We start from the raw sequence: 14,634 nt of genomic DNA, 5'->3' as shown, positions 1-14,634 counted from the left end.
AACCATTTGCTAGTCTTTTAGAGATGCTCTCACTAGTCAACTTAGCTAGCCAATCTGACTAGTCAAACTAGATAAATAATTTGTTGGAGTGAAATGCTACATATAGAGTGTAATTTTTATGGAAAGGTAAATAGAGAATCGAATAGAGAGAAAAAAATGAAGATAGTTTTGAAAACGCTCTAAGGTTATATTTAATATAAAAGGTCGTGCAAAATACTCTTTTGTACAGTAAATTGTACTGTTTGTTTATAGAATGAAGTTTGTAACATAGAGTGAGTGAGATAGAGAGTTTGGCTGAAGAACGAAGAGAGTCTAACTTTTCCATTTTCTTTCCCCCTCTACCTACCCCGACCCATCAGTAGAGGGCGGCGGCTGCCTCCTCTTCCTACCCGCGTCCGAGCTCGCCCCCTTCCTCGCCACCTTGGGAGGCGACGAGCATCACCAGGACACCAGGTGCTCCCTCCCCTTTCTTCCCTTTCTTCCCTTCGTGATCGGACCTGAATCTAATTACAAGTGTATATGAATGTATCATGTCTACCAACTTTGTTTGCTTTGCAAAAATTATTGGGTGTATATCCATGCCCTTTACTGGGTCCGCCCCTTGGTTTGACCGTCCTCACCTTTTCTTTAAGGACTTTCTTCACGCTGAAGTTCGCAAACAGAGAATAGACGAGAACTACTGAACTAGCAAATAGAGATTGCTGCAGTCTCGATTGTGTTGCTTTCAACTTCTCTATGCATGCAAAGCGCACTGCACACTCAGTGACTAAATATAGAAGAGAATAAATAAAATTATAAAGAAGTTAGTATTCAACAAAGATTAACAACTTACAGATTCTTCAACAAGGATTTTATAGGAATGTTAGTAAGCCAGTGCTGTATAACACCAACTGGATTTGATCAAAATGTTAGCAGATCTCCTACAACAACACCTGTCTCTTGGAACCAGAAGCTATCTTCAAAAGCAAGTGAACAAATTTTGAACACTCATAGTCAGTAAATGTTATGTTTCCTTGCATAAACATGGAAGATTTGGTCAGTGACCACTATCCTCAGGAAGGCTAATGAAGTCTGCTCTTAGAGTATTTTCATGCAATAATTCCTAATGATTTTCCAACAACCTGAGCTTAGACAATGGGTATTGACTTTCTGAGCAATGGAGTCCAACTTGACAACATCCTTCTTTAGTAAGAGCGCACCTGAGATATCCGAGGATTAAAGCTCAGAAAACAAGTTACCAATATCAATCAGTTAGGAAAGAAAGAACCGTTTCATCGGCTTTCAATAAAAGCTGGACCAAGAATTTTGTTCTCTAAAAAATCAGTTAGGAAAGGAAGATACTGTCCAAGCTGAAGGGTTTTCACATTGACAACATCAGAAAGCTCACATGATTCTGATACAATTAGCATTAATCAAGTATCTGGAAGCTTATTTTATTAGAAATGCATATAGTCGCGCCATTGTATTTGAATAGGTCTTGTCGTATTTTTGTAACCTAAGCCTACTCGGTTCTATATATGAAAGGTCACACCCTCTGCCCCATTAAGGGCGTGAGATGTTTCTCCAATTTTCTCCGATTTTGTACACATTTTTTATCCATCTTGTGCCACTGGCTGAATACAAGACAACATTACATAGCGATAAAAAACAAGAAATAACAGACTCTTTTTGTTGCCTGGATACCATCAGCTGAAACCGACAAGTACACCTTAAGCAAGGATTTGGTTCCAGGATAGTTATCCACCCTATCACCAAAATTGCAAAAACACACATATGCATATACTGTGAAGTAGTCTCCAAATTTATGACAATGCCAGCACTATGCCTGCCAAGTAAGTATAGTGTATCATCATACTACTACCTAGGAGCAAGACAAAGGTGTCTCAACTAACAACAAACAGATGCCAGTTGCCACAACAAGAGGAACAAGGATATGTTACTACTGTATTTTCTATTCGTACTTTTATCAATTAATTAATCACATGATTGAACAATCCATAGATGGATACACATTACAGGAGCTGAACTGTGCTAACATCAATGGATGCCTAGTTGATAGTTCATCTAGAAATTGCATAAAAACGAACAAGAAAGTGTAGCATTGACGGGAAGTAACCAAACTGACTTTGCCTGGCTGTCCTCCTGGCAATGGTCACCCCAAATGAACAAAGGTTCATAACAGAAAGGAAACCTGATCCTCAGTAACCAGGTTCTCATATTGATAAGGTCGAGGAACGAGAACATGGTTCATGGTATGATACTTAAAAGACGATTTTAACACTACAGGGACGAGATTGTTTCCGCGTTCCTGGGACGGAACGAACGTTCTCGGAACGAGGAACGTGGACAAGTTCTATGTTCCTGGTTTATGAGACCTGATCTACACTTACAATGGGTGTCATTGTATGCACTTGATCAATTTGGCCACTTGTTTGACACCCTGCATATTTAGTCTAAGAAAAGGGCAGCCAGCCTAGGGAAGTCGGGTTGAATATGATTAATAATAGCTAGATAGGCGGTATTGGTAAACACAAAGGTTACTCAAACATAGCCTGCTATAATGCATGACGATGTGCAGTACACACTACAGAAACACATGCTCAGGAGAAACGGACTTGCATGCCAACTAGCAGAAACAATAATTCATACATGCTACAAATCCTTCATGAAACCAAGTGCAGGCCTATGATGCGCGGATACTTTTCAAAATTCACGTACCGGTGTCGGATACCGTATCAGATATGGATACTTCGCGGATACTTCTGAATACGTATCCGAGACGTATCGGAAATTTAAATAAATAAAAAAAGACGGATACTTCTAGGACACCTCTCGAACACATGTGGGATACCTTATATCCCTAATTTCCGTGCGCACCGCTTCTCCCCACGGCGCACACGCGCAACTTCTCTGCGCGACGCCAGCCCCGCTTCTCCCCACGGCGCGCCGCCATCCCCGCGCACCTTCCTGCGCGCCGCCAGCCCCGCGCTTCCCTGCGCGCCGCCAGCCGTCAGCCCGCACCTGCGCGCCGCCAGCCCGTCACCGCTTGGAGACGCGCGCAGCCGCGCTTCCCTGCGCACCGCCACTCCAGCCGACAGCCGCGCTTCCGTGGCCGCGTCCACCGCCGCCAGCTCTGTGGTCGCGCCGTCAGCCAACCCATCTGCCGTCGTGAGGTACTGAGGTACGTGATCTGCTATTCTGCTGCCATCTCCCATCTGCTCTGTCTGACGCTGCGGTTGTCCATTCTCTGTTCTTGTTAGATCCCAATATCCCATGGCAACGAGTGCATCTACTGATTTGGTGAACTAGTGATTATTTTGCGAGTCTGCTGGTGTAGTGTATCTCCCATCTGTTGTTGTCTCATGTCTGGTCTGTGGTCTGTGGTCTGTTCGAATTAAAACTTAGAACTTGTGTGGTGATTTGGTGAACTAGTGATTATTTTGCGAGTCTGCTGGTGTAGCGTATCGTTACACATGTTTTTGGGCTTTTGGCATGCTGGATTCATTGATTTGAGTCCAGATAAATTCTGGAAGAGGAAGTAGATGTTTACTTTAGTCAAAGTTGTTGAACATTAACTTCTAACGTCCTTAAATTGAACTGATCGGCTGTGGTCCATTTCAGACATTTCAGAATTTAATTTTATTTATAATATATATTGCGTATCGCCGTATCCGTATTTTTTGAGAAATGGCGTATCGCGGTATCGGCGTATCGCGTATCCGTATCAGGTCAACATAGGTGCAGGCGCTTCAGATATTCACTACATATGCTTAATGTAACCTATTAGAAGTTTTGTCCCCCCCCCCCCCCCCCCCAAGAAGTTACAGTCTGCTAATAGCTGAGAGCGTTACCAAAATAAAAATTCATGGCAGCTTGCTAACATGCCTTTATACAAACATGACTTACCAAAACTGAAATCAAGAATAATCCAACCAGACATGACACACATTGTTGTTAGATGATTCCAAGCAAGATATTACTTGTAGAGAATTTTGTTTTTCCCTGACAATGGTGAAGCTGGTGGATCCCCTTCAAAGAAAGCTGGTAAAATCCACCAAGAAATCTAGAAATGAAAACCTAGCATCTCTACTAATCCTCTAATCGGAATCAACCTGGCATCTAGAAACAAAACGAAGCATGTTTTAGATCTTCAGGGTCTCAGGGTATGAGAGGGTGGAAAACTGGAAATAGGCACCCTTTGGACATGTTCGGTGGTGATTCCTGTGTTTAGGGTCACCACTAGTGCCAGCATCTGCATGGGCATCGGTACTGCATCTCTTCTCAGAGGTCACAAGTGAGGCAGAGGTGAGTGGATGGCACCACTCATGAGCGGGGCGGCCCTAGGGTGTCAAAATGGTTCCTACCCTTTGAACCCTCTTCCTGTTAAGGTCAGCCTGCTCCGAACTGTGGGCTCAATCTAGGAGCAATGTGTTTTGAATGGGCAAACCTGTTCCCCTTGCATGATAGTATTTCAGTGTTCCATGCTTGCTGTTCTCTTTCCCAAGTGCTCATTCCTACTTCATAATGAAAAATTAGTTCAAAAAACAAACTTTATTGTTGTGTTCTCAGTGTTATTTATTTTGCCTTGCTAGGTTGCCTATATTTTCTTCCCCTTCTTGAAAATGGATCATAGTTCTGACGAAGATACAGAAATCAGTGATTCTGAGATTGATGATTATGAAGGAAAAATTTATGCAAGACTGATGTCAGGAGATTTAAAATTAAATAAGAATGGAGAAAATTACATTTGTCCCTTCTGTAGCAGCAAGAAGAAGAATTACAGTAAAAGTAGCCTGGTTCAACATGCCTCAGGAGTCAGTGCAGCACCTAATCGGGAGGCAAAAGAAAAAGCAGTCCATCGCGCCCTCTTCAAATATTTGAAGAATGGTCTTGCTAAATCACCTGAACCAGGGTCACATGCAACTCCTGTGGAGCCACAACCTCTTCAGAACCGAGACGAGAAGTTTGTGTGGCCCTGGATGGGTGTCCTAGTTAATGTGCCTACTGAATGGAAGGATGGGCGCCAAATTGGAGAAAGTGGAAATCGTCTGAAGGAGCAACTATCACACTTTTGCCCACTGAGGGTCATCCCGTTATGGACTTTTAGAGGTCATACAGGAAATGCTATTGTTGAGTTTGGAAAGGACTGGAATGGTTTCAGAAATGCGCGTACCTTTGAAAGTCACTTTGCGGCAGGAGGATTCGGTAAGAAGGACTGGATTGGAAAAAAGAATCAAGGATCCGAGCTCTATGGATGGCTTGCGCGGGCTGAAGATTACAATTCTCCAGGAATAATAGCGGACCACTTGAGAAAAAATGGCGACTTGAAATCTGTCAATGATCTTGCAAAGGAAGGAGCGCGTAAAAATGACAGGCTTGTTGCTAATTTAGCTAACCAAATTGAGGTGAAAAATAGGTATTTACAGGAACTAGAATGCAAATACAGTGAGACAACTGCATCACTTGAGAAGATGATGGGGCAAAGGGAACAACTTCTCCAGTCATACAATGAAGGTTTATGTTATTCTTTTTGTTGATTTTTTCCGCATGGGTTTAGTTATATTTCCAGTTTTCTATCATCAGCAGCTGTGAAGTTTCATTTGAAAGATAAATTAATAAGCATAACCATTACCAGAAATTAGCAAGATGCAGCAGCTAGCTCGCAGGCATTCTCAGAAGATCATTGATGAGAATCAAAAGTTGCGTTCTGACCTTGAGGCAAAAATGAATGATCTTGATGTGAGATCCAAGCAACTCGATGAGATTGCAGCAAAAAGCGATTATGACAGAAGGAGCCTTGAGCAGGAGAAGCAAAAGGTGTGTGATTTCATCCATCTCATCCTTTGCCTCTATAAAAGAATGGAAAGAGTTGATTTCCTTAGTGTCATATTAGTTTGAGACATGTTAGATGACATTTATTTTTTATTAGTAACTTCTTCATATTCCAATTTCGATAAAGTTGGATCATTTAGAAATATCCATGCAATTATGTGCTTCGTTTTTGCTTTAACTCAGAATGCTATCAAATCGAGTCATCTTAAATTGGCAACATTAGAGCAGCAGAAAGCTGATGAGAATGTGCTGAAGCTTGTGGAAGAACAAAAAGTATGTACCTTGGCTCCTGTGATATGATGCTTTAGGTTTCAAACAATGTGTCCTATGGTAGTCTTACTGTATGGAAACTACAGAGGGAGAAACATGCTGCGTTAAAGAAGATTCTGATGTTGGAACAACAATTGGATGCAAAACAAAAGCTTGAATTAGAAATACAGCAGTTGAAGGGCAAACTAAAAGTGATGGAGCATATGCCAGGTGATGAAGATTCAGCGTCAAAGAATAAAATTAATGAGCTGAGTGAGGCATTGCAAGAAAAGATAGATGAACTGGATGGAATGGAGTCACTTAACCAAACTCTGGTTATCAAAGAAAGCAAAAGCAACATTGAACTGCAAGAAGCTCGCAAAGAGCTAGAAAATGTATGCTATTTTACCAATAAGATCTATGTGACTAATATTGTCCATCAGATTTCATTGTTATCCATCTTTTGTTCTATGGCATGCTCCACAGGGCCTGCTTGATCTTTCAGGTGGGCAGACACATATAGGAATCAAGAGAATGGGAGAGCTTGATCTAAAAGCATTTTCAAAGGCATGCCAAAAGGAGCGTACAGAAAATGCAGAAGTTACTGCTGCCTTTCTTTGTTCAAAGTGGGAGGCTGAAATAAAAAATCCTGACTGGCACCCTTTTAGGGTCGTCACAATTGATGGAAAGGAGATGGTATGAGTCTTCACTTGAACTACTTCCATGTCATGTCCTTAGCTTAATAGCCTTCTCCTTCTATTCCACAATAAGTGCAATTCTAGTTTTCAAAATTTGCCTGAACAAAGTGTCTTTCTAGCTTGTGGGCCACGAAGCACCAGGGGCAGACCCAGAAAAAAATGGGACTGAGGGCACACTTGCAAGGATGAGCGCCAAAATATTAAAGCAGGGGTCTCTAAGTTAGTCTGAGCAGGGAACCTCATAATGAAAATCTAGACACTACTACTTACAGTAGAGAAATGAGCGGGAGCCTATGCCCCCATGAATGTCAACGTAGGTCCGCCCCTGCGAAGCACTAGAAGGCTCAGTTGCCTCCGTTTCCAAAGAACAATCACTTCATGTTGGGACACTTTTTATTGGGGCACGGCATATATGCCATTTCAGCCATATATTTTTTCTAGGGACATAAGTATTGTGGGATGGAGTATAATTGAGTTGCTGAATAATCCTATCCTGTCTAGTAGAAGCTGTTAAGTTCCTTCCTGAATCATCAGATCCCATATCTAATATCTTGTATGGATATAGTTTGGTGCTACATCCTGTACTTTATCTCGCCCTCCCTCCCTCTCTTTCTCAAAAAAAAAAGGAAAGAAGGGGGGATACCTTCTGTTTCAGTTGTAACTACTTAGAGCATCTCCAAGAATCTCCAAGAGACTCTTTATTTTTTACTCTTTATTTGACTCTTTATTTGTCTCTTCATAAATATTAAACTCTATATATAACATTTTATTCCAACAGACTCTCCAAAATGTAATTTAGCTTGGCTAACGAGAGTTGCTAGCCAAATTTGGCTAGCGAGGGAGATAATTTAGAGAGTGAGATAGCTTAGCAACTTAAATAGCTACTCTGTTGGAGAGCTATTATGCTATTAATTATCTAAAATTTAGCTTGACAAGCTATTTAGCTAGTCTTTTGGAGATGCTCTTATAGTCATGTACAGGCAATGGTATGGATGCTGACCTGTAAGCTCATTATGGGAGTACTATTTTGTATCCTTCGTTTCCTGTTTAATTTAGGGGGTGTTTGAATGCACTAGAGTTAATAGTTAGTTGGCTAACAAATGCTAGTAGAATTAGCTAGCTAACTATTAGCTAATTTGCTAAAAGTAGATAATAGCTAAACTATTAGCTAGACTGTTTGGATGTCTTTAGTTAGTTTTAGCGGCTAACTATTAGTTTTAGTGCATTCAAACATGGCCTAGTGAATGCTAAACCATCGATCTATCCAATTTTATAGATACCTTGCATTTTGTAACATGCATTGTGTCATACTACCTTTAAGTGGTGCATGCTGCTGTGATGTAGGCAATAATCGAGGATGATGCAAAGCTTCGAGCACTCAAAGAAGAACATGGAGAAGAAATCTATGCAATGGTGACAAAGGCGCTGCTTGAAACCAACGAGTACAAATCAAAAGGCAGCTACCCTGTGGGGGAGCTATGGAACTTCAAAGAAAACCGGAAGGTGACTCTGAAGGAAGCTGTCCAGTTTGTCCTGAGACAGTGGCGAACAAACAGGAGGAAGCGATAAGCTCTCGGCTACTCAATGCTCTTGGCTTTTTTTCCCCACCACCTGATCCGAAAGCCATGAGTTCGAGAGCTAGTAACCTGGAAACAGTAGTATTAATTCGTGATAAAATCAACAGGGCGATACAGCCCTGTGGATCTGTTCCTTGTTGGATATAAGCTGGCACTCCTATTGCAGTGTCAGCATCAGTGGACTCGAACGCCATTATGGCGTTATCCTTGTGCCACCTTTGTAACAAGTAGTTCGTTCTTGTTCTTGAACCGTGTGTTGTAGTTGGCCCTTGGCCGCATGCTACCGGCTCTGTACGGCTGTGCCTACAAAGTTGTGGTGGAACATGCAGACTCATAATAAAGCATGCTTGGGCTCTTGTGATACTCTGCACTTTTATGATGTTGTGAGAATGTTTGTTCATGGTTGGTACTGCAGCTCCTCCTGACCGCTTCGGATTAAAGCCAGCTGTTTGGACCCTGCAGCTGTAATCTATAGAAATAAAATATTGTAAAAGCAATAGTTAAACTGTAGGAAGGGCGGGCCTGGTGCAGCGGTAGAGCCTACCGTCTGTAACCGGAAGGTCCCGGGTTCGAGCCCCAGTCTCTGCATATTATGCGGGTAAGGCTTGGCGTTTAAAGATACCCTTCCCCAGATCCCGCACAGTGCGGGAAGCCTACAGCACTGGGTACGCCGGTAGTTAAACTGTAGTAATAAAATATTGTAAAAGCAGTAGTTAAAGTTAAACGAAGAGTCTGTGACAGCGTGCTGGAGGAAGTCCTGACCTGTTCATGCGGGAAGCATGGGGGAGACGGATAGCGTACGAATAAGAGCGAGGGCTTGTTTCCGTCATATATACATGTTGAATTCATGAATGCCATTTTGTAATGCTCCTATAAAGTTAGATCCTTGAGGACTACAAATAAAGATGCACAGGAAATTGCGTTGTGTCCTTGATGTCTTATATCATCTGCATGGATTTACGGAGTTTCAGTCTTGTATCAGTCGATTTTTTTTCTTTGCTATCCGTTGACGGGTGACAAGGTTTACAAACTTTTTATGTTTTTTTTTGCCTTACTCAGAGAGAAATTCCAGGCCCGCCGCTGCCGTTAAACATCCACTTTAAGGACTAGATTAAAAACTTCATTTTTTTAAGAAATTCATATTTTCTCAAGAAAAAATGAATTATTATTTTTAAAACGAAAATCACTTAAAAAAAATGGGATTTCTAAACTAGTCCTAATGGTTAAGGTCTATTTGCTGTAAATTGAAGCAGTGACGGAGCTAGAGGGTGGATAGGGTCGACTCCGGTCCACTTTATGATTTTGATTCTGTTAAAGTATATAGATGTTTTTGATTTATTTGTTTTTTATTCTCATATGTTGTATGATCCAAAATACAAATACATTTATTTATGTTATCTTTTATAAGATTGGACCACACTAAATTTAAATCCTAGATTCGCCGCTGAATTTAAGCCGCTGCGGTTGCAAGACTGGTCCAAGTTGTGACAGAAAAGACTGGTGCAAGCAGGGGTAGACCTAGACTAAAATATGAGTGGGGATCTAATATCTGAGTGGAGGCCTAAATAAAGATTTAGTAACTAATTGGTCTTTGTATATCTCTACTACTTATTAAGGCGGTAAGGGGTAGACTGTCATTCCGTGTTCTGCCATTCCTCGCACTGTATTTCTCATTCCCCCTCCCCGCAAAGCTCATTCTCATTCCCACGTGCATCCCACGCCTAGCTAAAATTAAATTAAAAAAACACAAATGTGGCCCCAATGGGATTCGATTCGAACCTGCGACCACTCAAGCAAATGTGCTCGTAGCTACCACTACACCACATGTGTGTTTATGTCAATATCTGTTACAGTAAAAATATCTACTACATCTCTCTCAAATCACACCTGCCACCCTTGCACAATATGTAGTAGTAGATAATTATCAATGATATTCCTGAATTATATTTTTGTATGGAGAGAGTAGTATTTAAAGAAGAGCCTTGCATGCAATTTATTTTGTTTGAATAATGTTTTCAACTTAAATTTATTTTTTATATGTGTGACATTTATTCTCCGTAATATTTTTTTTCCATGGATCCGACTTGTGAGTCATTTTCATAAACCAACCCCAAAGATGAATCCATATTTCTTACTTGGAAACCCCGAACAAACACCACTGGCAGGAAGCGCTCGCGTTGGCGTCGCTCATCAACGACGAGAAGAAGCTTGACGACTGTCAGATCGACCTCTCGAAGCAGTACTACGTGGCCACATGCGTCGCTGTGTTAGGCAAGCTCCGGCGCTGCCGCTGCATGGACGCGGTCCAGAGCGGCTGCACCGTGCTGTCCATCTTCAAACAGGGGGACCTCATGATCGTCGCCAACGCCGGCGACTCTCGGTTGTTCTGGGCACCGCATCCAACAACGGCGCCGTCACGACGTCCAGCTCATCATCCACCTGAAACTCAACCTGCCACGTAAGTCACTACTGATCAGCCATGAATTCTTGTGCGCTGGGACGACGACCGTTGCTGACGTTGTGTGAGTGTTGTCGGTGTTTCGAGACCGGGGGGTCCCTCGGGCCGACGAGTGAGTGCCGCGTGCCCCAGCCCAGATGGGTCGAGCGCGTGGGCGAGCGCGAAGGGGGGAAGGAGCGAGGCGGCCGGAGACCGGCGTGAGAGAGGTGGGAATCCCGCGGCCTTCGTGTTCGTCCCGCGCCCAGGTCGGGTGCGCTTGCAGTAGGGGGTTACAAGCGTCCACGCGGGAGAGGGAAACGAGCGGCCCCAAGAGAGCGCCTGTCCCGTCCTCGTCCCCGCGCGGCCAACCCTCTCTAAGAGGGCCCTGGTCCTTCCTTTTATAGGCGTAAGGAGAGGATCCAGGTGTACAATGGGGGTGTAGCAGAGTGCTACGTGTCTAGCGGGGGAGAGCTAGTGCCCTAAGTACATGCCAATGTGGCAGCCGGAGAGATTTTGGCACCCAGTTGGTGTGATGTCGTGGCCGTCGGAGGAGCGACGGAGCCTGGCGGAGGGACAGCTGTCGGAGCGGTTGAGTCCTTGCTGACGTCCTCCTGCTTCCGTAAGAGAGCTGAGAGCCGCCGTCGTCACAGAGCATGCGGGGCGCCATCATTGCCTATCTGGCGGAGCTAGCCAGATGGGACACCGGTCTTGTTCTCTACGGCCCGAGTTAGCTCGGGGTAGGGTGATGATGGCGCTTCCTGTTGACGTGGTTGGCCTGCGCCCTAGGTTGGGCGACGTGGAGGCTCCTCCGAAGCCGAGGTCGAGTCTGTCTTCCATGGCCGAGGCCGAGTCCGAGCCCCTGGGTCGGGCGAGGCGGAGGTCGTTCGGCAGAGGCCAGGGCGGAGTCCGAGCCCTGGGGTCGGGCGAAGCGGAGTTCGTCGTCTTCTGGGGCTGAGCCCGAGTCCGAGCCCTGGGGTCGGGCGGAGCGGAGTTCGTCGTCTTCTAGGGCTGAGCCCGAGTCCGAGCCCTGGGTCGGGCGGAGCGGAGTTCGCCGTCTTCCGGGACTTAGCCCGAGTCCGAGCCCTGGGTCGGGCGGAGCGGAGTTCGTCGTCTTCTGGGGCTGAGCCCGAGTCCGAGCCCTGGGTCGGGCGGAGCGGAGTTCGCCGTCTTCCGGGACTTAGCCCGAGTCCGAGCCCTGGGTCAGGCGGAGCGGAGTTTCCTATGGTGCCTTTGGCAGGGCCTGACTGCCTGTCAGTCTCACTCTGTCAAATGGCACTGCAGTCGGAGTGGCGCAGGCGGCGCTGTCCTTCTGTCAGGCCGGTCAGTGGAGCGGTGAAGTGACGACGGTCACTTCGGCTCTGCCGGGGGGGGGGGGGGGGGCGTGCGTCAGGATAAAGGTGTCAGACCACCTTTGCGTTAAATGCTCCTGCGATTCGGTCGGTTGATGCGGCGATTTAGTCAGGGTTGCTTCTTAGCGAAGGTAGGGCCTCGGGCGAGCCGGAGATGTGTCCGCCGTCGGAGGGGGGCCTCGGGCGAGACGGAAATCCTCTGAGGTCGGCTGCCCTCGTCCGAGGCTAGGCTCGGGTGAGGCGTGATTGAGTCGCTCGAATGGACTGATCCCTGACTTAATCGCACCCATCAGGCCTTTGCAGCTTTATGCTGATGGGGGTTACTAGCTGAGAATTAGGAGTCTTGAGGGTACCCCTAATTATGGTCCCCGATAGTAGCCCCCGAGCCTCGAAGGGAGTGTTAGCACTCGCTTGGAGGCTTTCGTCGCACTTTTTTGCAAGGGGACCAGCCTTTCTCGGTTGCATTTTGTTCCAGTGGGTGCGCGCGAGCGCACCCGCCGGGTGTAGCCCCCGAGGCCTCGGAGGAGTGGTTTCACTCCTTCGAGGTCTTAATGCCTTGCGTAATGCTTCGGCTGGTCTAGTTGTTCCCTCATGCGAACTGGTCGTAGCCCGGGTGTACGGTCGGGGCCCAAGTTCTCGGGCTGGTATGTTGACGCTGTCAACGGTTCGGCCGGAGCCGGGTTTGCGAGAGCAGCCCCCGAGCCTCCGCACAGGGCGAGAGGGCGATCAGGGACAGACTCGGCTTTTTACATACGCCCCTGCGTCGCCTTTCCGCAAGGAGGGGGGAAAGCGCCATGTTACCCTCGATGGGCGCCGAACATGGTGTCTCCGGTGAGCTGCAAGCGGGTAATCCGAGTGGACGTCCATGCCCCGTTCGTTAGGGGTCGGCTAGGGGCCCAGAGGCACGCCCAAAAGTACCTACGGGTGATCTGCCGGACCCGGTCCCCTGGCGACGGGGTCCGAGGGCTCGATGCCTCCCTCTGATGGGATTCCGTTACAAGATCGCTCCCGCTGGTCTCGGAAATGTCCTAGGGTACCTCGGGAGTCGGGAGCGCAGCCCGAGCCTTGGTTATGTATCGAACGTACCCCTGGTCAACCCTCGCTCGGCGTCTGAGGCGGCTGTGAACCCTTCGGGGGCCAGCCTTCGAACCCCTGATCAGTAATGGGCGCGGAGCCCGGGTAGCCTGAGGTGGCCGTGGAACCCTTCGGGGGGCCAACCTTCGAACCTCTGACCAGTAGTGGGTGTAGGGCCCACGCGATCTGAGGCGGCTGTTGAACCCTTCGGGGGGCCAACCTTCGAACCTCTGATCAGTAAGGAGGCTCGGAGCCTGGTTCCTTCATGGGGAAGGATCCTTTTCGGGGTATCCCCCTTTCTCGGTCCCTGTTGCAAGAGATAGAGAAAGAGGAAAAAAGGAAAAGGATACGAAATCGAACGACGCAGCGTACCTTTTTTGGCGCGGTTATTTCGGCGAAGGCGAAGCGTCGCCCGCTTTTCCTGCCAGAAGCGCCGCCTGTCCCGCCGCGGAGTTAATGCGACGGGGCGAGTGGTTGGCGGGGCGGCCATTGCGCGTGCGCGAGCTGTTCAAGGAACGGATCACGGGCGCGTTGTCTTCACGCTGTGAGAGGGGGTTCTCTTGCTGCCCCTGGATGGGACGTGAGCTTGGCTGACGACGTGACCGCTGCTCCCGCCCGCCTGCCACCGTCATTACTGCCGGCCCACTTTTGGCCGCATTGACCGCCGCGTCAGGCTGGCGCTGCTGGGTCGTGCGCTGGGTCGCCTCGAGTCGCGGTATTGGTTCCGCAATCGAGGAGGCGCGGTGGTGGCGCAAGTGGCGGTGCAGTTGCTTGCATGCAGCATCCGGCGCGCCGGTTGCGTGACGCGTGGGCCTGGGCCTCCATGCTGGCGTGTCGGGGGTCGAAGAAGCACATCCACTTGGCGCGGTCGCATGCCGCCTGCTTGGCTGCCCGCCTCTTTCGCCCGTTGGTCTGGGCAAAAGTGGAGGGTCACTTGTAACCGCTGGGCGGTCGTGTGCACCACGCGCGGCGGTTTGGCTTCTTCTGCTTTGAGCCGGTTTGCATGACATGCAGGACCCAGCCCCCGCGCCGCAGGGGAGGGCCTTGGAGCGTGTTGGAGAAGACTCAGCCCGTGACGGTTGGAGGCGCAAGTAGGGAGAGTGGCCTTTAAAAGGAGGGCGACCCCTTTTGGAAGGCGACCATGTCTTCTTGCTCCCTTATGCATCGCGTCTTTCCACCTTCCAAGCCCCCGGATGGGGGATACCCGCCGTCTTTTTGCCTCATCGTTGGAGGAACGCAACTCCGTGGGAGTTGGTACCTTTCAGCCATCGTTCGGCTTCAAGGATTTTCATCACACAGCCCGGTTGCTCCCCTCCGCTGGTGGTCACCCAAGACGGTGACCTCCAGCTCCTGGATGGGGAGAGGCAAACCGGGCTGTGATCCCGATCCCGCCCTCAGCATCGAGGGTGTTCGTCATC

The 14,634-nt window shown here is 47.5% G+C and overlaps 1 protein-coding gene across 2 annotated transcripts; it reads left to right on the top strand.

The window, feature by feature from the left end:
- Positions 1–223: 223 nt before the first annotated feature.
- LOC100279850 (uncharacterized) lies at positions 224–8,719 on the top strand. 2 transcript variants are annotated; one of them, XM_023301877.2, is made up of 7 exons: positions 224–453; positions 4,593–5,514; positions 5,636–5,817; positions 6,016–6,105; positions 6,189–6,476; positions 6,568–6,777; positions 8,124–8,719. In XM_023301877.2, exons 2-7 carry the CDS (start codon positions 4,623–4,625, stop codon positions 8,346–8,348), a joined length of 1,887 nt encoding a protein of 628 aa, XP_023157645.1. In that variant the 5' UTR covers positions 224–453; positions 4,593–4,622; the 3' UTR covers positions 8,349–8,719. The 2 variants fall into 2 exon arrangements, with proteins under 2 accessions (XP_023157645.1, NP_001146275.1); NM_001152803.2 differs by lacking the exon at positions 224–453 and adding an exon at positions 2,919–3,181 and having other exon boundaries at positions 8,124–8,718.
- Positions 8,720–14,634: the final 5,915 nt, after the last annotated feature.

This window comes from Zea mays, chromosome 3 (assembly GCF_902167145.1).
Source record: "Zea mays cultivar B73 chromosome 3, Zm-B73-REFERENCE-NAM-5.0, whole genome shotgun sequence".
Classification (NCBI taxonomy): domain Eukaryota; kingdom Viridiplantae; phylum Streptophyta; class Magnoliopsida; order Poales; family Poaceae; genus Zea; species Zea mays.
The sequence above is the reverse complement of the archived record's forward strand: the minus strand, read 5'-3'. Positions and strand labels throughout refer to the sequence as shown.

Excerpts from the sequence above, each read along its gene's own strand:
- LOC100279850 (XM_023301877.2), top strand. The coding sequence starts at position 4,623 with ATGGATCATAGTTCTGACGAAGATACAGAAATCAGTGATTCTGAGATT. Across the intron at positions 5,515-5,635 it reads TCTCCAGTCATACAATGAAG|AAATTAGCAAGATGCAGCAG; the intron begins GTTTATGTTATT and ends AACCATTACCAG. Across the intron at positions 6,106-6,188 it reads AGCTTGTGGAAGAACAAAAA|AGGGAGAAACATGCTGCGTT; the intron begins GTATGTACCTTG and ends TGGAAACTACAG.